The 22,288-nt window shown below is 46.2% G+C and overlaps 1 protein-coding gene across 1 annotated transcript; it reads right to left on the bottom strand.

Annotated features, from left to right (window-relative positions):
• Positions 1 to 15,719: 15,719 nt before the first annotated feature.
• LOC136469641 (probable indole-3-pyruvate monooxygenase YUCCA9) lies at positions 15,720 to 18,520 on the bottom strand. The gene is made up of 3 exons (XM_066467754.1): positions 17,392 to 18,520; positions 15,939 to 15,964; positions 15,720 to 15,881 (listed from the first exon to the last, which is right to left on the bottom strand). The coding sequence occupies exons 1-3, from the start codon at positions 18,518 to 18,520 to the stop codon at positions 15,720 to 15,722; spliced, it is 1,317 nt and encodes a 438-aa protein (XP_066323851.1).
• Between the last annotated feature and the right edge of the window lie 3,768 nt (positions 18,521 to 22,288).

Below are 22,288 nucleotides of genomic sequence, written 5' to 3'. Positions count from 1 at the left end.
TGGTTGATCATGTTGATTCATATGATGAGCTTGTTAGTAGACTTGCTAGCATGACCATGTCTTTAGAAAATGAGAAAGCTAAAACATTGAAATTAGAAAATGAAAACTCATTTCTAAAGAACTCTTGTGAAGAACATAAGAAATTAAATAATGCTTATAAATCTTCACTTGATGAGCTTAAATTGAATCATGAGACACTACTTGCATCTCATGATGAATTATTAGAAAAACAAGCTTCTCTCATTAAAATATTTACAAAGAAACTTAAAAATAATGAGAGCTCATCACATGGGTCAAATGATCAATCACATGTTGTTGTTAACCCTTGTGATGTAGGCAAGAAGCATGTATCCACCTCTTACGATGATTTATTAGATATGCCATGCTCTTCACATATATATGCTTGTTCTACTTCTATGTCTTGTGAGACTAACCTTTTGAAGGAGAACAATGAGCTCAAAAATGAGGTGAAGAAATTGAGCAACAAGTTAGAGAGGTGCTACAACTCAAAAGTCACCTTTGAGCATATGTTGAAAACTCAAAGAAACTATGGTGACAAGTGTGGCCTTGGCTTCGAAAAGAAGATGACAAAGGGCAAAATGAAGAGAGAAAGAAAGATGAAGAAGCTACAACAAAGAAAGCTCTCTCATACCATGTGCTTCCGGTGTCATGAAGTGGGACACTTTGCAAATGGTTGCCCTAACATCGAGAAGCTCAAGAAGCTAAAAGAAGAAGAGAGGCTAAAGCATGTCAAGTGCTTCAAGTGCGGCACTTGGGGTCATCTTACCTCGATGTGCCCAACCAAGGAATTGGTGAAGCAACAAGTGAAGCCTCAACCAAAGCCACAAGTTGAGCAAGAGAAGACACCCCAAGAGCAAATCAAGATCAACCATGAAGATGGTGGTGATTTGATGATAAAGAAGAAGAAAACAAGAAGAGGTGGAAAGGCAAGGCATCCAATGCAAACTCAAGATGCCAAGATGATGAGCAAGAATGAAGATGAAAAGAAAGTCTATGCTCACATCAAGTGCTTCAAGTGTGTAAGTACGGGACACTTTGCCTCTAAGTGTCCTAACAAGCTTGAGAAGAAGGCTCAAGCAATCCATGAGAGGCAAGGCAATAAGAAGCACCATATGAGCAAAGAAGAGAAGGCTCAAGCAAAGAGAAAGTGCTACTCATGCCGGGAAAGGGGACACATGGCACATTCATGTCCCATAGGTACCATTGGCATTGGAGGCTTGATTCAATTATCTTCATAGTAATCATCATATGTTGAATCAAGATATGAAGCTTAGTGCACATCCAATCCCAATGCCATGACAAATTAAGTGAAGTCCAAATGTGCTACAACATACAAGTGTAAATTTCAAGTTGTGGTGATTTATTGGAATATTTGATGACTTGCAAATAATTGAGTTGAAGCTTGCTAGTTGGATGATCATGAGCTAACCAAGGTATATCTCTTGTTGATCATTTCATTTGGGTGCATATGAGTTGATTGAATTAGATAAATATGCAATGTTGCTTGCTATGAGATGTTTGAATGGATAATTGCTTAGTAATCAAGTTTGGATTGATTTGTGTTGGATAAGTTCATAAGATGACATTTAGTAAGTGGTTGGAATGGATATATGTCTTATGGAAGTATTCAAACAAGTTAGTATCAAGTTTGATTCATATTTGATGAAGTATAGCTAAATTGCTTGAAATCTGTCCTATATTCAAAATCTGAGCTAGCTATGATCATAGCCATGGTTGAGTAATCAAATCTTATTGGATTGGCTTGAAAATTGGTGTACATGCTCTAGATTTATGGTATGAGATGCTGTAGAAATTTCATGGAAATTAGATAAGAAATGCTTCGGTTTTGGAGTGGTTCTTGTCAGCTATAGTGCAGCAGTTTTCAGCATGTAGCAGTGGTGGAAGAATTAACATTTGGCAGTACATATGAGATCAAATGAAGCTAAAATTTTTATGGCTGCTAGATAACTTAGTAAAGAACATCTCCACCAAATTTCGTGGTATTTGGATTTGTACTTTGAGAAATATGCTTAGTTCTTTGGAGAGTACAGAATCTGCCATAAAAGTGACAAGTATTGGATTGATCTAGAGTCACTTTGATTGAAAGGTCCTCAAGTTGGAAACATGTTTACAAGTGATTGAGGTACCTAAGTTTGGTTTTGAGATAATCTAGAAACATGTTAAACAAAGAGTACAAGGTCATTTGATTAAGGAGTGTACTTTGCACACTTTTGGTACTCAAATTAAAAGATCAAGATCAAACTCAAGATGAAAATAAAGTTTAAGTTCTAGTTGTGATTGGAGATCATTTGGTAGAAAGAAAAGGACTTAAACAAGTAGAAAGAAAAGGACTTAAAGAAGGAATCAAGTTTACTCATCAAGATAAGTCCATCACTTGGATCAATCAATCAAATCATTTCAAATGAGTATCAAGAATGGTTCTTGGAGAGAGGTCACTTCTCCCTAGTGTAGGGGCTTGCCGCCTATGTGTAGGTAAACAGTGTGGTACTTGGAAGGCTAACATGGAAGTGGTGATCCGAGGAACATTTGAGATGCTTAGTTGAAGCAAATCAATAGGGTTGATCAAGAAAAACAAGCAACACCCAAAAGAGAGCTAATCATGATATTTCAAGTGGTATTCTCAAATTGATGCTCTTATGCAAGCAAAGATCAAAAGATAAAGCAAGTCAACCACAACAAGAAAAGTGCACTTGATCATAAGTGGAATTCATTTCATATGGGTGAAGAATGGAATTCAAATTGATATCTATTGGTCTTCACCAAGCTTTTAATTGGACTTCACATTGCTATTGGAGTAATGAATTGGAATCTATGTGACTATCCTCTACTCCAACATAGCAAAGGTATCATTGTAATGTGCATGATCATTTCATCCCTTACTAGTATGCGGTTAGTGCATATAGTACATGCTTCATAGGATCATGCATAACAAATGAAATGTTTTAATTCATAGCCTACCACTATTGTTTGAATGATTACTTGATCTAGTGGTTAGTACATGAATTTGTTCATGAGCTAGTGAACCCAAGTACTTGACTTAATTTGGATTGCTAACAAGTGACAAGTACAACATTGGCAAGATAACCCTTGCAAGAGGTGTGAAGAAGCTTGTCATTGGTTCAAACCGGACTTGAAAGCTTAAGCAAATCAATTTAGTTCAAGTCACATAAGAAGCTCATAATAGTGATAAGAGTACAAGCACAAGACAACAATGCAAATGGATATCTAGTTTATATGTTTCAACTCACAAGTGATATCTTATAAGTGGTACTCATGAAGATAACAAATGTTCAAGAAATGGTCTTTATTGATAAATCAAATAAGTGGTTCCATACTAAAAGATTCTTTTAAATGATATTCACTTCCTACAAGTGGTATCTATACATAGTATCAATCATGCAAGATGATGGTTCCACAAGTGATCCTCAACTTTAAGTGATCATCAAATGAAGAATGCATCCCTCACCTACAAGAGCTTAAGTGAAATAAAATGGATGACCCATGCATAAGAATGATAAGATACAAGTAGTACAAGTTACAAGTTCAAAATGGTATCTACATGTAGTGTCATTCCAACAACCAAGTAATGTCCATCAAAAATGCACAATGCAAGTCTCAACCATCTACCCCAAAGTGCATACCTTTGCATCAATAAGAAGCACACCTTTTTATGGAAATTGATGACAAAGGGGGAGAAGTTGTATAAAGATATGAAGCTTGGGGAAAGATTGTACAATGGGAGAGATGAGATACAAAAGAAATAGAGGTTGGACATGGACAAAGAGGGAGCAACATTGAAGAAAAGAGATGGATCAAAATTCTTGGACAAGGGAAGCACACAAGTAGGGGGAGCAAGCTCATGAACTTTGATTGATTGCATTTGATATGTGCATATTCATGTGCTTGCTTGCATTGCATAAGCTTTAAGATTCAATATGCATGCTTGTGTGGTGTATGCTAGTTGTAAAACTTGAATGATGATTTGATAACTAGCATGCATAGGATGATAGCTAGACACTTGGTATGCTTTTCAAGTAATGCTAGTACCTTGCTTTTAATGTTGATCTCACAAGGTATCTAGTGCTTTTATTTCCAAGTGATGTCTAGCTAACCATGGTGCTAAGGATGAACTTAAAGGTGCAACTCCGATTGGTATCACGCTTCAAAGGTTTATTCCATACACCTTAGCATCATTTTGTAGTATTTACTCTCCCACAATTTCAATCTATGCATATGTGCAATCTTCAAATTAAATACTCTAGCACATATGTAGGGGGAGCTAATACTACCATTTTGGGTTTGTGGTACTTGTCCAAAAACATTTACACATGGTAAAATTGCTTGGGCAAGCAACATGAATCCAAAAGAGCTTAATTTATATATCTTTGTAGAGTTGTCATCAATTACCAAAAAGGGGGAGATTGAAAGGTCCTTGTTTGGTTTTGGTAATTGAGTGACAACTTAGGTGGACTAATTGTGTTTATGTGAGATACACAGGTGATTAGTCCACAGGTACATGTGTGTGAGCAACATATGCCATGAAGGTGAAAATGGCTTGGAGATGTTGCAAAGCTCACACATGTGATGATGAAGGAGCTTAAATGCACATGAGACATGACATTGAGTCATGTGATCAAGGTGGAGAAGATCAAGACAAGACTTGGCTTGATGGACCGGTTGCAAGCGTGAAGGGCAAGTCGAAGGCTTTGGAGTGATGGACTGCGTGGCGGTGAAGCTTGAGCAAGACTTGGCGCCGATGGACGATGGCAACGGTAAAGAGCAAGTAGAGTCAAGATCGATGAACCAATATGATCATGTGATGATATGAAGTGGATCATATCATTGTTGATCGTGTTGGTGCATGTGTTGCATCGACATTGGAGGAGATGGAATGGAATACGCAAGGCAAAGGTATAACCTAGGGCATTTCATTTCACCGGTCATAGGTGTGTAGAGAAGTTTATGACCGGGTTTAGGATAGATGGCCGTACTATCAAGAGGGGCAAACTTGTTTGCATATCGGTCATCTAGTGCCACTCGAGTGATCTAACTTTGCATTGTCGCTAGGATCGAGTGGCGTGGCAAGTTGAGTGGCTAACATCCTTTGGGAAATGATTGTGAAAATGCTAACACACTTACACATGGTGGTGTACACTTGGTGGTGTTGGCACATTTACAAAGGCGGTGGTGTTTGCAGGGTTGAGATGGGTTTGGGTCCCTCTCTCCCTCCCGCCAAGCTTGCGAGGCGGGATTCGGCGCTTTCGGGAAAATGGAATGTCTATTTTCTATTGTGCCGGATGCAAATTCTTGAGGTTAGCACACTTGAGCAAGGGTGAAGAGAATGGAGAAGATGCTGGCGTCGGTCAACTGACCGAACGCTGGATCTGAATGCACCGGACGCTGGCAGGCTGCGTCCGGTCGCGCTGACGTACGGTGACACAGTAGCTGGAGAGTGACCGGACGCTGGCTGCGTCCGATCGCGTTCGACCGGACGCGTCCGGTCATGCTCGGGAGCTTACTGGAAACGACCGGACGCTGGGGGTTCAGCGTCCGGTCAGTTGAAGCTGGAGCGTCCGGTCAGGTCAAGTGACCGTTGGAACCGGGACACGTGGTCGTCTGCGAGCGACCGGACGCTGAGGTCCAGCGTCCGGTCAACATGACCGGAGCGTCCGGTCAGCCCAACCGTTGCCCAGTGAAGGGGTAACGGCTAGTTTAGCCCTTGGGGCTATAAATAGAAGTGGCCCTCGGCCATGGCTGGTGTGGAGCACCTCAAGGGACTTAGTGTCCATGCTTGTGAGTGCTTGGAAGCCCTCCATCACACATATACTTGATAGTGATCATTCGATTGTGTGAGTGAGCGATTCTAGTGCGATTGCATCGTGAGGTTGCATCGAGTGGCACTAGGTGATCGAGTTGCAAGCCGGTGGTGCTTGTTACTCTTGGAGGTTGCCACCTCCTAGACGGCTTGGTGGTGGTCTCCGTCGAAGCGCGCAAGAAGCTTGTGCGGCGCTCCGGAGAAGTGCTTGTGAGGGGCATTGTGCTCGCCCCGCGGGAGCCGCGAAGAGCAACTACTAGTAAAGCGTGTCATTGAGCTACCCTCACTTCTAGGGTAGGTTCTTGCGGCGCCCGACGTGCGGGCTTAGCGGGTGATGCTAATTAGCCGCCGAACCACCAAGTGAGCGGTCGACACAATGGGGACTAGCGTGTTGGCAAACACGTGAACCTCGGGAGAAAAATCATCGTGTCAACCTTGTTCTTCCCGTTGGTTTGCATCCCCATTACACAAGCTTGCAATTACTTTTATACATATTAAGCTTGTGTAGTTGCTCTTGTAATTAGATAGCTTGTGTAGCTTGCTAATTACCTTCTTGCTTGTGTAGCATAGAAGTAGCTCCCTTGCGTGGCTAATTTGGTTTTAGTAACCTTGTTAGTCACATTGCTTAGTTTGTGTAACTAAGTATTTGCGCTCTCTAATTAGGCATTGGTTGCCTTGTTATTGAGCATTGCTAGTGAGCTTAGTTAGCTTTGTGCTTTTGCTTACTAGCATGTGTAGGAGCTCCCTTGTCACTTAAAGTACTAGTGGCATAGGTTTGTGTAACCTTGCTCCTAGAATTGTTTAGGAGAGCTCTAGCTAGTCCGGCACCTTTATTGCTTAATTGTTATCTTTGCAAGGTGCTAGTGAACATATATAGTGGGGTATAGTCTTGGCTAGACCGATAGTTTTAATTCCGCACTTGTATCGGTTAGCCGACGCGATTAAGTTTTAGAAAAGACTATTCACCCCCCCCCCCCTCTAGTCGCCGTCTCGACCCTTTCAAAGATGTACCATGATTTGCGCCACTTGTATTGGTGGTTCAATATGAAGCAGGATATCACCAAGTATGTTGTGGAGTGCGACACTTGTGGGAGAGTTAAGGCAGACCACATGCATACCCTGAGATATTTGTAGCCCTTGCCTATTCCTATTTGGAAATGGGAAGATATTTCCATGGATTTCATTGTGGGTTTACCCCGCACATCCAAGGGCTATAACTCTATTTGGGTCATTATGGATCACCTTACCAAGTCAGCTCATTTTCTCCTAGTGGATTCTAGATATTCAGCTAGAAGGTATGCCAAGTTGTATTTTGATCGGATTGTGACCCTGCATGGAGTTCCTCTCACTATCGTCTCTGATAGAGGGTCTGTCTTTGTCTCCCATTTTTGGGAGCAGCTCTAGGAGTGTCTTGGTACAAGCCTCCTCCGCAGTTCATCCTATCATCCACAGACTGATAGCCAAATAGAAAGGGTCAACCAGGTACTTGAAGATATATTGAGAGCTTGTGCCATTTCTTTTCATGAGAAGTGGGATGAATGCTTGAACTTAGCTGAGTTTTCCTACAACAATAGCGATCAAGAAAGCATTCGTATGGCACCCTTTGAAGCTCTATATGGGAAGAAATGTAGGACACCACTTAACTAGGTTGAAGTGGGAGACTGTGGATATTTTGGGCCTAATTTCATCAAAGAAGCTTGAGAGCAAGTCAGTATTATTCAGAGTCATTTAAAGGCAGCTCAGAGCCAACATAAAGCTTATGCGGACAAGCAAAGAAGACCTTTGTAGTTTGCAGTTGGGGATTATATGTACCTCAAGGTGTCTCCTATGAGAGGGGTGCATCGCTTTGGTGTTCAGGGCAAGTTAGCCCCTTGATATGTGGGTCCTTACAAGGTTGTGAGGCTATGTGGCCCAGTTGCTTATCGTCTGCAACTTCCAGATATTTTATTGGTGGTACATGATGTGTTCCACGTATCTCAGTTGAAGAAGTATTTGCGGGTCCCTAATGAAGCTATGGAAATTGATGGACTTCCCCTCTAGCCTAACTTGACGTATATTGAACATCCTGTCAAGATCTTATATGAGAAAGAAAGAGTGACTGGGAATAATGCGGTGAAGTTCTACAAGGTTTAGTGGCAAAACCACTCAGAAGATGAAGCAACGTGGGAGCAAGAAAGTTACATCCTGGAGCATTATCCCTATCTTCTTTCTGGTTCATCGAGGTAGTTGTTTATTTCAAAATGTATTTCTTATCTTTTTCCCACACAAGGCACATGAAATCTAGGGGCGAGATTTTGTTTTAGGGGGGTAGATTTGTAACACCCTCGGTGTTACACTATAAAATCTTTTGCTAAAATACTGCATGAGCATCATATTTATGTGTAAATGTATGTAATATAGGGTGTAAATCAATGTATGTAACTTAAAACGACCAACGGAAATGCCTAACGAAAGGTTGTTTGTGATGCATGAAATTATCAAGTACGGATGTTCGTGAATTTTTATTGAACGAAAACACTATAGAATGTATATACGGAACTTTAGTAAAGTTGGAAGTATGAACGTTGTAGATGGTGATGAAATACCTATGGTTGAGAAAGGAATTCACTAGCTAGCATACCGAATAGCTTGGAAATTGAATTTGACGCTAATTCGATCGAGACTTAGTCGATTTCATAAGTCTGAAAAGTGGTTTGACAAAGCTAGGTTTGGTGATTTTTGTAGAAGAATTGGGTTAAGGAGTGATGGGGTATTAAGGCTTGTTTTAGTAGCCTAGCATGCCCTTTTAAGTATAGCATAGGTGGTTTGACAATTGAATCATCAAATTAGATTTTTGGGACGCTTTAAAAAGCGTGCATGGCATGTTTTGGGCCGAGTTCCTTGCGTTGACACGCACACTCCCGTGCCGCACACCGCCGCACTCAGCGGGCCCGATGCCCTAGACGCTTGCCCTCGCTGGGTCACCGCCACTGCTCTACATTGCGTCGCGTCCACCTAAGTTGCTGCGCCACCATTGTCCCATCATCGTGCTACGCCACACTGTCACCGCCATGCCACAGTGTTGCGTCGCGTCCACCTACGTCTTTGCGTCATTGTCATCGAATTCGTGCACGTGGCCATGCCGAGGCCACCCGCTTGTCATTCGCCATTAATGGTGCCACGACCGTGCTACTGTGCTGCCACGACACGCGTGTGGGTATGCCCCCTCTCCTGGCTGCGTTGGCTCGCAGTGCTTGCGCATGTGCATCAGCCATATCCTGCTAGAGCTTAGACAAGTAGCCGGTCCCAATCCTTTCTTTTCCCCTCCTCCTCTACTGCTGGTCCAGCCAGGGCGCGCCACCAATTTGGCGTGGATAGGTCGTGTCTAGTCAATTCAGTGCGCTCCCAACTCTATCCTCTAGCCTGCTAGCCAACTGACCCCACATCGTGTCAAATCATGCCTTGGCAAGCTCCAATTTGAAGCTGGTGTCCACCGTCATGCCGTTAAAGGCTTAGACACCGTTGCTGTGGGCATTACCCGCCTGGTCCTCCCGAGCCCAATTGGCTGCACCCCTAGACTCGCCTCGCGGTCCTTCACCCTGTGCACACCCCATTTGCACTGCTACTGCCTGCCCAGCGCCGCTGATGCGGTCGTGCCACCACAGCCATCGCTGCGCTAGCCATGTGTGCATGGTCGGACGTACCCGGTCCATCCTTGGTCAAGCCACCACATCAGGTAGGTTCTAGGTGAGTTGCTGATGCCCATTCCTTGGTTCGTTCACGTCGTTTGTGCCTTGGCCCACGGGAACATGGCCGCCGTCATAGAGGGAGTTTGCCACCATGGAGAGAGCTCTGGACCATGTCTCCATTCACTGCTTCACTGCCCACCACTTCGTGTTTGCATCTAGGTGAGCATCGACTCGCTATTGGGGGCAGAGAGGGGCTAGGCTGGCCGGTGGGACTGCCCGGTGCTGTCACCGTCGTGCCGGTGCGCACGTGGGTCCCCGAGGACCTAGCCATGGTAAAGACAGATAGTTTCGAGGACTAGTTTGCTTAAACACTGACTGTAAGAATAGTGCTGCCAACCTTGGAGGGAATAACCGATAGCTCAAGGTCATTTTCGCAAAATGACCGGCGCGCGCGGCCTCCCCGTCGCGGGCCGTCGTCGCGCGGTTGGGCCATGTTAGTGGGTCGCGCGTGCGCGCGCACTGCATGGGAGTGGGCTGCGCCGCTCGCTCGTGGGTCGCGCGAGTTAGAATCCATTTTTCATTTTATAAAGGATAGAATTAGCTTTATAATTTACATTCTAAGTTGAATTTTGGAAATTAATATCAATTCATATAGGCAGCCAAAAATTGTGAAATAAATTCTGTTGAGTTCCTAAAACTAAAAATGTGGTCTACTTGATAGTATGATTGATTTATGTATGTCTGTGTTGATGCTAAGGTCTATTAAATCATTTGAAAGTGCTAATATCATTTAGATTAATAATTGTAGGAATTATTGTGGCAAATTGGTAATAGCTTTGGATATGAAATTTTTATAGTAGGTCCATTAGATTATTAGGCACTCACTGTAATTTTTGTAGCCTTAGAATAGGGTGATAAATAGGGTAGCTAATACTCCTTGTTTTATCATATATAGAGTAAATTGATATTAAGAATAGGGATGTCTTTGGTTGCTAAGATAAGGCATGCAATATTTCATACCTGTTAGTGGTAATAATAGGTAACTTAGCATCTTAGTCGGTAGAGCTAGATTAGTAGCTTGATAGATGTATTTTATTTTAAGAGTTGCTGTTGTCGTATTACTAACAGTTGCATCATCATTTCATGCTTGTAGATAACGAGTTGGTAGAGTTCGTGCCTGCGAGCGAACAGGAGTATGAGGAGATCATGGAAGAGTAGAAGGAGGAGATTCTCGTTTAGGAGGGAGCCCTGGAGCCATCAGCTGCTGACTTTGTTGACACCCTGCCTGCCCAAGGCAAGCCTCGGTGCATAAACCTTATTTCGAATGATATCTAAATATATATATGTGGTGTGCATTTACGTTATAGGCATTTTATGAAAACTACATGCATAAATATATTTACCCATGAGTCCTATTAGTATAGGTAGAGTAGCTGCCATGCTCAAGATTTTGGTAGCGTGAGTAACCTACCATTACTCACAATAGGTGATTATTATTATCACTCATGATAAAAATAGTGGAAAGAAAAATAGAGACCGGGCAGGGATATGGTTTGGGTATCGGTGGATGTAAGAGGTTGTGTCCTGCGGCCAACGGAGCATAGCTTGGTTACATTGTTTCCCTGTTTGAGTCGGTTAAGGACCGACCATTGCATTGGACTCTAGGAAAGTCACAAACTTTTTATCCCGAGCACGTACTTGTGTATGGGCACAGGGAAGGCTTGTTGCTCCCTTGTCGTGGGTTTCGGCTCTTTTTGGACCGACTGATTGGAGGTGGGGATGGTGGAGGTCTAAGCACCGCACTGAGTCCGGGATTTAGGAGCGGGGGCTTGGAGTCTAAGTTTGGACAGGGACCTAGACCCCATGACAGGAGAGTGGTGGTTTGGTCCTGCTTGTGCCTAGGGTACAAGCGGGGCATGTGTTTTGGGGTACCCAACTAGGCACATTGATTCATGAATCACTAGGCGATCCGGTATGGCTTGTCTACACTCTAGCGCCATAGTAAGAACTGAAAGAGGAAATGTGGTGAAATGGAACTGTTTGCTCAACCCTTGCTTGAAAGTAGAACAGGTGCTTACATAGAATGGTTAGATAATGAACTAATCATGAATGCTAATAATTAACATACATAAGGATTCACTATTAGTATTGCTTTCTACAAAAAGAAACTCAGCAAACCACAAAGCTTATCATATTCCTTAAAGTCAGGAAATTATTCTCACTAGTCGGATAAGTCTTGTGAGTACATTGTGTACTCAGGGTTTATTTACCCCTTTTGCAGGTATTGCTTGAGGAGTAGCCATTGTGTGAAGGATTCTTCTGGTGGGTATAGACGGATCCTTGTATATTATCGATAGATGTTTCTTTTCATTCCGCTATTAAATTTCCACACTCTGAATTTGGTATTGTAATAATATATTTCTAAGAACTCTGGATGTATGAAATGGACTAAGTAATGTAAACTCATTCTCATTATTGGATCCTGAGGTAAAAAGGTGGATTATTCGGGCTCTCCCTTGGGGTGTGCTCGACAGAATCCGCCAGATGTAGCTCTCTCTCGGGGTGCTTAGTGTCTAGTAGAAGACAAATGTCTCCGTAAGTGCATTATTTCGGGCAGTTCTACCACAGAAGATGTGGTTAGGATTTATAGCCCGTGAGTCCCTTCAAAACAGGCAACTCGGAATCAATCAAAACATCAAAACAAGAAAGAAAAGGTCACAAAAAAGGGAGCGGGAATACCAAATTGGACAGCTTCACGACATGAAGGGGGCCAGGCGTCCCTTCAAGGGAGTCTTTATCCCTCAACTGCAGCACCCGATCGAGATGACTCTAGACTTCATCCTTTGGTAACTCCTCCGGCAACGCGCAGTCAGGATCCATCGGGCCAGAGTACTTTCACATCAGCCACGTTCTTTCTACCAACGGGGCGACCCGATAATGGAAAAAGGTATGGAAGACCCACAACTCATGGAGGCCATGTTGCACAAGCCTCTAAAGCTCTGTCTCGATAACCTCCAACTTGTTCTATCGGCCGGTGGGACCCCACGACCAGCTTTCCCTCCTCTCTAGCCTTTTTCCAGTGAACATTGAGAATGGCACTTCTGCCAGGTTCTTGATATAGAACCACTCACCGTGCCACCCTCAGTTGGAGTCACAGGGGGACTACACAGGGTAGGGGACTGACGGCTTTAGCTTCTTCTGCAAAGCGAATCCCTAATCGGTGTGATTCTGGGTGGCTTCCCCTCGGACAAGGCTCGCCCACTGAAGATCCACCGGAAGAGGTCCACATGTGGCTCCATCCCAAGGAAGGCCTCGCAGATGATGACGAAGCCAATGATGTGCAGCACCCTAGTCAGGTTGAGATGCTGCAGCTCCAGGCCCCACTCGTTGAGTAGCCCACGCAAGAACTAGTGCGCGGGATACCCAAGCCCACACTCATTGAAGGCGAGGAAGGAGACAATCTCATCGGCCTAGGGTTGTGGAACAACTTCTCCTGGCGCAGGAGCCCTCCAATGCACCACCTCCTTCGACGGGAGCAGCCCCTTCTCAACAAAGGCGGCCAGCACCTCCTCATCCACGTTGGAAGGCCTCCAGTTCGACATCGTGATTCAGATTCACAAATGGATCTGTGAGTCTTCTCCCTCGCTCTACCCTCCTCTCTCCTAGAAACCACCATGGCACATGAACAGATTTGGCAAAAGGGGGAAGGATGAACAGCGGTGGTGGAAGGAAGGCAAAAGAATGGGAGGAAAAACCTCTCCCTTTCCCCTATTTAATGCGCAAAAGCATGCAGCAGGACGTGGCCCTAGCGATGGGACACGCCCTGTTCGACGAAACATCGCCTGGTTAATGGGATGTGGCTTAGGCAGGGCCCACCACTACCGCAACCCGGGCACGGGAAACAAGGTGCAATTGCACGCAAACAATCCTTCACCTTCCCAGGAAGGATTTGGAAGGGCCCACCAACAGAATCTCCATCGAGGAGAGACCAACGGGTCACCCGAGTCGATTGGATGGCTCAGGTGGCTGCCGAGGGACAGGTAAGGAGCAGCGGGATGCCTCATGTTGGTTATGCCAACCCCGTCACAAACGACAGATATGGATCCCATTCGGACATATCCGATAGGAGCCCCCCAGACCCGTCACTCGAGCCATCGTGGTAACCTTACCAAAACCCTTTTTTGTTTTCTAATGCATAATCATTCATCCATTCTCATGCATGCATTCATACATTCATCCCATACATCCAAGCATTGCATATGCAGTTGTTGCATCACAACGCTTTGTGTTGCATCACAAAGCGGTAGTCGCCTCATTCGATATGAGCGACGACCGATCGAGGTTCGAAGGCCAACCTGCAAAGGGCTCAAGGCCACCTCATGTCAAACAGAGTCAGGGGAGAAAACATAGATGAGCCCTAGCCTCCCTCGCCCGATCTGCTCATAAGCGGATAGGGTCATCTCGATCCTGACCTAGAGCCATACCCACAGAATCTCCATCGAGGGGAGGCCAGTGGGCCACCTGAGTTGGTCTCTAGAATGGCTTGGGCATCTATCAGGAGGTGGGTTAAGGAGCAGTGGAATGCCACATGAGGGCTATGCCGACCCTGTTACGAATAACGGACCCGGATTCCACTCGGACGTACCCGTTATTAAGTACACCGACCGCGTCACTCGAGCCATCGAGGCAAGCGATGAAGCTCAACCCCTCTGATTGCGGAAACCGCGGATGGGGTAATGCACGAAACTAGACCGACCCCTAGGCCACGCCTGACACTTGGGTTGGTGCTCCATCTCGCTCACCCCCCGGTCGTGCCCGACACTTGGGTTGGCGCTCTGTCTCGCTCGACCCCTCGGCCACGCACGATAATGGGTTGGCACCCGACACTTGGGTTGGCGCTCCGTCTCGCCCAACCCCTTGGCCGTGCTGGACACTTGGGTTGACGCTCCATCTCGCTCGACCCCTCAGCCGTGCCCGACACATGGGTTGGCGCCCGACACTTGGATTGGTGCCCGACACTTGGGTTGGTGCCCGACACTTGGGTTGGCGCTCCATCTCGCCCGACCCCTCGGCCGTGCCCAACACTTGGGTGGACGCTGTGTCACACCCGACCCCCCGGCCGCGCCCGACACTTGGGTTGGCGCTCCATCTCGCCCAACCCCACGGCCGCACCCGACACTTGGGTTGGCGCTCTGTCTCGCCCAACCCCTCGGCCATGTCCGACACTTGGATGGGCGCTCTGTCTCGTCCGACCCCTCGGCCATGCCCGACACTTGGGTTGGAGCTCCGTCTCACCTGACCCCTCGGCCGCGCTCGACACTTGGGTGGATGCTTCGCCTCACCCGACCCCTCGGCCGCGCTCGACACTTGGGTTGGTGCTCCGTCTCGTCTGACCCCTCGGCCGTGCCCGACACTTTGGGTTTGCGCTCCGTCTCGTCCGACGACGACCCACGATCTTACACCCACCGAGTGCGCTCGTGAAACGAGTGTAAACAACCCCTTCATGACTTCACAAAAGTTCCAAAAGGGCTCGGGGGCTCCTGTCGGGTTCATAAACCCAGGGTCCCCAATGGGCCCGCTTTCCAGTAAAAACTCAGCTTAGTAGACGGCGTAGCGACAACACGTGTCTCCCGGGCCGGCCTAGATACCTAATGACAGGCCGGCAGAACGATCCAATCCCCGACCAGAAGGCCTGGCCAAGGTGGGGACATAGTCTGACTCCGACCTGTGTTATTGAGTGCTAGGCCACATCTAATCATAACGCACGACAAAACTATAAATATTTACTTGTTGGTCATTTTTTGCAGCGACAGGTATATTTTTATTTATTTTTGGATTAATTTCATAATTTTTAGACCCTCCCATATTTTGGACCCTCCCAATAGACCATAGACGTGAGGCTTCTTTTAACATTGTTCTATAATATATAATACACTTTTTTTATTAACCTCGCAATTTTTACATCCTTCTAGTGAACGTGGGTTTCTTTTAACACTACTATATTGACATAATAGATAGATAGATGAGGTTAACTGAAGAACGCTCGGTTTGCTTTTGCTAAGCGCAGAGCCTGCACGTATGTTTTCCCTTTGTAGGGTACATGGACAGTAGTGGGCTAGTAGCGTTTAAGCCACTGTCACTCCGGATTGCTAACTACCCCTAGTCCGGTACACATGCATCATCATCCATCACAGTCACAGGCAGCGGTGATGCGGATGATGCGCTGCTTGCTCTAGTTTTATTTCCATCTGCCGCCTCCACGCCTTGCCCAGCACGCCGGCTATTCTTATCGCCTCCTCCGCTATCCCGGCGAGCCCTCTCCCGGTGAAGCCCACGGCGTACAGCCCGCGGCATTCCTCTTCAGCAGCGTTCACCTGACCCTGCATTTGCATTACTGCTTTTGTCAAGTTTACTTCCCAACCATCGGAAAAGTCAACCCATCACGACCCTATAACGAGTATTTTTTTTTATCTTACATAAAAGAGTAGTATTCTACTTACTTAAAAAGCGCTCTCAAACTCAAATATGCAAATGCCAGATAAGTTACCTCAACTTTCATAACCGGATAAACTATCTCTTAGCCATTTCAAAATGGTTTCGTTGTGTTTTGCTGACATATACGTGGGTCCCATATGTCAGGTAGCCTTTGTCTTTCTTTTATATCACAAAATCATAATTATTTTCATATTAAGTCCGATGAATACAAATTTTTTTATCAAAATTAAATGTAGAGCTCGATGCGATCTACAACTTTGTAATCGGTTTTTTATATTTGAGATATTTAAGAGTCTCAAATTATTCGTTTTTATCAGATTTTAATTTTTTTTTTGAATTTTTCAAATAGCCTAGGATGCTAACATAGTCTATACCAAAGTTGTAACTCTCGTTGCACTTGTTGAACTTTTTTTATCTGACACCATTTAGAGGTCCAAATATTCATTTTTAAGTTCTCAGATTTTGAAAATTTAGGTTTTTAAGTTTTCAAATGACCTTGGATGTTGACGTGGCACATACTAAAGCTATAGCTCTAAATGCAACCTACAACTTTACTGTTGACACATTTTTATATGAGATTGTTTAGAGTCCTAAATATTTGTTTTAATTTCTCACATTTTAAAATTCATATTTTTTATTTTTCAAATGACCTTGGACATTGACATGGTCTATACCAAAGTTACAGATCTTAATTCGATGTATAGCTTTGTGGTTGAAAACCCTTTTATTTGAGATCATTTAGAGGCCCAAATTTTTATTTCTGGGTATTAAATTTGAAGTTTTGAATTTTTTCCAACAACTTCAGATGGTGATACACTCTATACCAAATTTATAGTGCTAGAAGAGATCTAAACTTTCAAATTGACTTTTTTTTATATATAAGATCATTTAAAACTCAAATATTCGAGAAAAGATAGCATGACTAATAAAAAAACTAAAGACATGTGGGGCCCACATACCACAATAGAGAAAATCATCATCAAAACCACTCTAGACTATTTTAGGAATATGCAAGAGCATCTCCAGTAGTCCCACTTTCTTCACCCCCAATGATAAAAAAAACTATTATTTTGGAGATCTTGTAGCTCCAGCAGTTCCCCAAATCCAACCCCAATGAGAAATTTTTTTCTCAGTTTCTCAAATCATACCCTCCCACCTCTCAAATAAAAGAGAGACATTTCTCCCCCAATCCACTATTTTTCTCATTGGTGATTGGATTTTCTTATTCTGCTGAAGAGAAGACTTTCAAAACCCCAAAACACGTTTTGTATCTCTCCAATAACTAGTTTTTGGGGTTCGATTTCAAAAGTTAAGTTATTTGAATTTCGAGTTCAAGAATGTTTTTTTTAAAATTAAACGATAAGTGAGCTAGCGGGCGGGACAAATCAGACTTTGCTCTATATAAAATGAAAAAAAAACGTACCTTGAGCCACGAGGCCACGTTACTGCGATAGCCGGTGGCCAGCACCACGGCGTCCGCCTCGACGACGGAGCCGTCCACGAGTTCTGCTGCCACCCCCACCGCCGCACCGCCGGGCAGGAACCTCCTCACTTCGGGCACCACCTTGATCTGGCCAGACCTGATCTTGTCGACCGCGCCGATGTCCAGCACGGGCGTCCTGCCCTCCCTTTTCTTGAGCTCCAGCGGGCCCAGCGTCGGCCTCCGCAGGCCGTAGCGCTCGACGTCGCCCAGCGCGAGCGCCGCCACGGCCAGCAGGACCCTGTCCACCAGCCAGAGCGGGAGCCAGCGCGCCATGGCGACGGACACCTCGAACGTGGACCGGCCCAGCACCTCCCGCGGGAGCACGTGCACCGCGCCCCTCACCACCATGCTCGGCGAGGCGCCGTGGTGGCAGAGGTCCAGGCACACCTCCATGCCGGAGTTGCCGCAGCCGACGACGAGCACGCGCTTGCCCCTCAGGGGCTCGCCGGACCGGTACTCAGCGGCGTGCAGAACGGGGGCCCTGCCGGTGCTGATGCAGCGCCGGAGGCCCTCGATGTCGGGGACGAATGGCTCGGCGTTCTCGCCCGTGGCGACGACGAGCCACTGGCAGACGTACTGGACGTGGCCGCGGCCGGCGACGTGGGCGTCGACGCGCCAGACCCCGCGGTCGCGGCGCGCGGAGGCGACGGTGGCGCGGAAGTGCGGCGCCACGGCGAAGCGGCGCGCGTACGCGTGGAGGTAGGACAGGAACTGACACCTGGAAGGGTACTCCGGGAAGTGCGGCGGGAAGGGCGCCAGGGGCAGCTCGCAGAAGCGCTTGGGGAGGTGCAGCTTGAGGCGCGTGTACGTGCGGTGCTGCCACAGCGGCGCGATGCAGCCGGCGCGCTCCAGCACCACCGACGGCACGCCCTGCTCGCGGAGGCACACCGCCACCGCCAGCCCCGCGGGCCCGGCGCCGATGATGAGCGCGCCGTTCACCCAGTACTGCTGCGGCGGCGGCGGCTGCTGCTGGTTACTTCTGCGGCTGGCGTCGTCCTTGCTCGGCACATGAACCATGGTTGCCGGTGCCACCGCCGCCTCCTCTTGGGCCATGCACCAATGTCGATTGTGGACCCTGAAAGTTCAGCTTGTACTCCTTACTATCTATATATGCTATGCAGTACGTGTGTATATATATATACACACTACTGTCACTTAAACTTATCGGTCTAGTTTATCAGTCATGGTATAATGTTTTTCTTTTACAATAAATAGAGAACATTATTTTTCAGCCTGGCAGCGAAACGAACAGGGTGGTATATATACAACGTGTGCTGCATGTGCGCCGGGCGTTTTTTTGCTGGTTCGATCGATGCATGTGTGATGTGTCTGCAGCTGCGAGCGGTCAGCTGCCGGCCGGCGCACCAGTACCAGTACCACTTTTCAGTTGCAGTCACCTGGTTTTAGTTTGCGGAAAACATCGACACGATGATCGACGGCGCACGGCAGAAGACGGGCACATTATTCGAACAATTATCGCATAGCAGTATACGCAATGGTGACTTGGGATGGATACGTACGGGCCATGCATGCGTACGTCGTGCATGCACATGCCAAAACTGTGGATCATGATCATCATCATGTTCCGGAGCCTGCAGAAATTAAACATCTGCATGTTGACGATTAGTTAATTTATTATATGAATAGTGATTCAGAAATTAATAACAAAGAAAATAAACATATTTAGTTAGTCACCAGCTAGTACGATCTTCGGCCCTTGTGATGCATGGTTGACCAACAAGCTCGTTCCCCGATCGAGGAGCAAATTCAGTTAATTTGGCCGGTACAGGCAGTTAAGGTGTTCGTTAGAGGTCACATGCACGTTCATGTTCGCTAACCATGTGATCTCCGATTAATAATTTGTCTACCCGGCCGGCCTCTACCTCGTGCTCGTGCAGATAGTTTTTTTTGTGAGATGCATGCACTCAACCATGCATCAACCATCTCTCATGTACATAGCATGCACAAATACCCGATGAAATATTTTCTGTTTCTTACACTCAAATACTCATTAAACATATACTTATTTAATCAATATATCTTAGACCGACTCCACCAGATTGGGAAAAAAAATCTCTCTCTCTTAAAACTGTCATACAGGCAATAAGTTGGAAAAAACTGCTCCAACAGAACCCGTTTTCAAGGTAAGAACATCTCCGAGAGACTCTTCATATCCTTCCTGAATGGTAGGAATGAAGATTTTGGTGAAAACTACCATCCACAGCTTATCTAAATGATCTTCCAAATATAGCTATTTTCTATTCTGGATTTTTCGCTAGCCGAATGTAGAAGACGAGAAAAAATGTTGGAGAGTGAAAAGATATAGAAAACGATTTTTATGCAAATGGCTCTCTAAATAATGGTTTCGAAAGTGAATTTTAGAAAGGCTCCGGAAGATGCTCTAAAGATTTTTTTTCCAGTGTGCATACATTTGTCAACTTGTATGCACACTCCTCCGCCGTGGATTCATCCCAAGGCCTTGTGTGGTTCTGGCATTTTCCACCCAACCGCAAAGCCTGGCCCACTAGTCATAGAGAGGGGAGAGGTGACTGTTTAAACATTGGGACTCACATGGCCTCTCTTTCGTTTCGGACAGTGCTCTCTTCGCTCGCTTCGTCTTCGTCTCTCATCGAGAAGATTCCGCCCGCGACGACTGCAGTTTAGGGACCAAAGAAAATCCATGGCATCAAGTCTGATATTAATTGAACAAGCAAGAATTCAAATTACATAGCGATTTTCACGGGACATATGGTTTTCATAACATAAAATCCAAATAAATTACAAATACAATATAAACAAGAGATCCATGAGGCCATGTATCTTCCATACTAGGATATGATTCTAGACTCCATCAGTCTATCTTCCACGAGACCCCGTGCTACAGCAAAGAGAAAGACGGTAAGCAGGGTAGGGGCTGAGGTACCCAAAAAAAAACAAGAGGATCCATGCTCGCAACGCCAGTGCGGACGCGTCCTAAGACTGTCTCCAATAACGTAACCCAAATACAAAATCAGTCGTACACAGTGTTTGGCGTACCCAGAAACACGGTCCAACAGAACACCCAAACAGAGGACCCATTTTGCATACCATCCGAGGCGAAACGCAAATAAGCGTCTTCCAGGGAGACGATACAAATCTCTGATGCCCGTAGCGGCGGGCGCGGCCTGCGAGGCCAGGCAGGACCGCGGCGAGGAGTCGCCGGCGAGGCGAGGAGCGGGGCGGGGCGAGGCGGGTCCACGGTGGGCGCGGCCTGCGCAGCCAGGCGGGACCGCGTGAAAGGTCCTAATGGATAGAGGGGGTGAATAGCCTATTAAAAATTTCTACAACAACACTTAGCAAACCGGTTAGATAATTATGAGGCGAAGCAAGTGTTGCGCTAGCCTACTAAAATAGCAAGCCACCTACCACAATTCTAGTTTATATAGTTTCTATCCACACAATAGCTATGGCACTACATTAAGTTAGTGTGCTCTCAAAAGCTAACTAAAGAGCCACACTAACCTAACTAACAAGCTCTCACAACTAGCTACACTAAAGAGCTTGATTACTAGTTTGCGGTAATGTAATGAGAGTGAGCAAGAAAGTTATACCGCCATGTCGAGGAAGGAGCCAATCAATCACAAGAATGAATATCAATGAAGATCAATCACCTCGGAACCAAATGATGAACACAATGATTTTTTACCGAGGTTCACTTGCTTGCCGGCAAGCTACTCCTCATTGTGGTGATTCACTCACTTTGAGGTTCACGCGCTAATTGGCATCACATGCCAAACCCTCAATAGGGTGCCGCACAACCAACACAAGATGAGGATCACACAAGCCACGAGCAATCCACTTGAGTACCTTTTGGCTCTTCGCTGGGGAAAGGTCAAGAACCCCTCACAATCACAATGATCGGAGCCGGAGACAATCACCAACCTCCGCTCGACGATCCTCGCTGCTCCAAGCCATCTAGGTGGCGGCAACCACCAAGAGTAACAAGCAAATCCCGCTGCGAAACACGAACACTAAGTGCCTCTAGATGCAATCACTCAAGCAATGCACTTGGATTCTCTCTCAATCTCACAAAGATGATGAATCAATGATGGAGATGAGTGGGAGGGCTTTGGCTAAGCTCACAAGGTTGCTATGTCAATACAAATGGCCAAGAGAGTGAGCTTGAGCCGGCCATGGGGCTTAAATAGAAGCCCCCACGAAATAGAGCCGTTGTACCCCTTCATTGGGCACAACACGGGGTGACCGAACGCTCCGGTTATATTGACCGGACGCTGGACCTCAGCGTCCGGTCACGCGATGCGTGCCACATGTCCCCTCTCTTCAAATGTTGATCGCCCGATCTCAACGGTCAAGTGACGACCGGACACAACAGCTTAGAGTGACCGGACGCTGAACCCCAGTGTCCGATCGTTTCTAGTAAGCATCTAGAGACGACTTTTCATGCTCGATCGGACTCGCCCAGCGTCCGGTCACTTGGCATTTCCCCTGTGCATGACCATGTCAGAGTGACCGGACGCAGCCAGCCAGCGTCCGGTCGTTTCAGCGCCAGCGTCCAATCGACGACCGACGCTGCACTTCTTCTGCTGCTACTGACCGGACGCGTCGGTTCTTCAGAGACCAGCGTCCGATCACTTACAGTGACCTCCATCTTTTCAGTCTAGGGCGTCGGTGGCACTATCGGACTGTCTGCACTCTACGGGCGGACACTCTGTCGGTGAAGTTCCTTACCTTGCTCAAATGTGCCAACCACCAAGTGAATCACCTTGTGCACATGTGTTAGCATAT

Source organism: Miscanthus floridulus, chromosome 8, assembly GCF_019320115.1.
Source record: "Miscanthus floridulus cultivar M001 chromosome 8, ASM1932011v1, whole genome shotgun sequence".
Classification (NCBI taxonomy): domain Eukaryota; kingdom Viridiplantae; phylum Streptophyta; class Magnoliopsida; order Poales; family Poaceae; genus Miscanthus; species Miscanthus floridulus.
The sequence above is the reverse complement of the archived record's forward strand: the minus strand, read 5'-3'. Positions and strand labels throughout refer to the sequence as shown.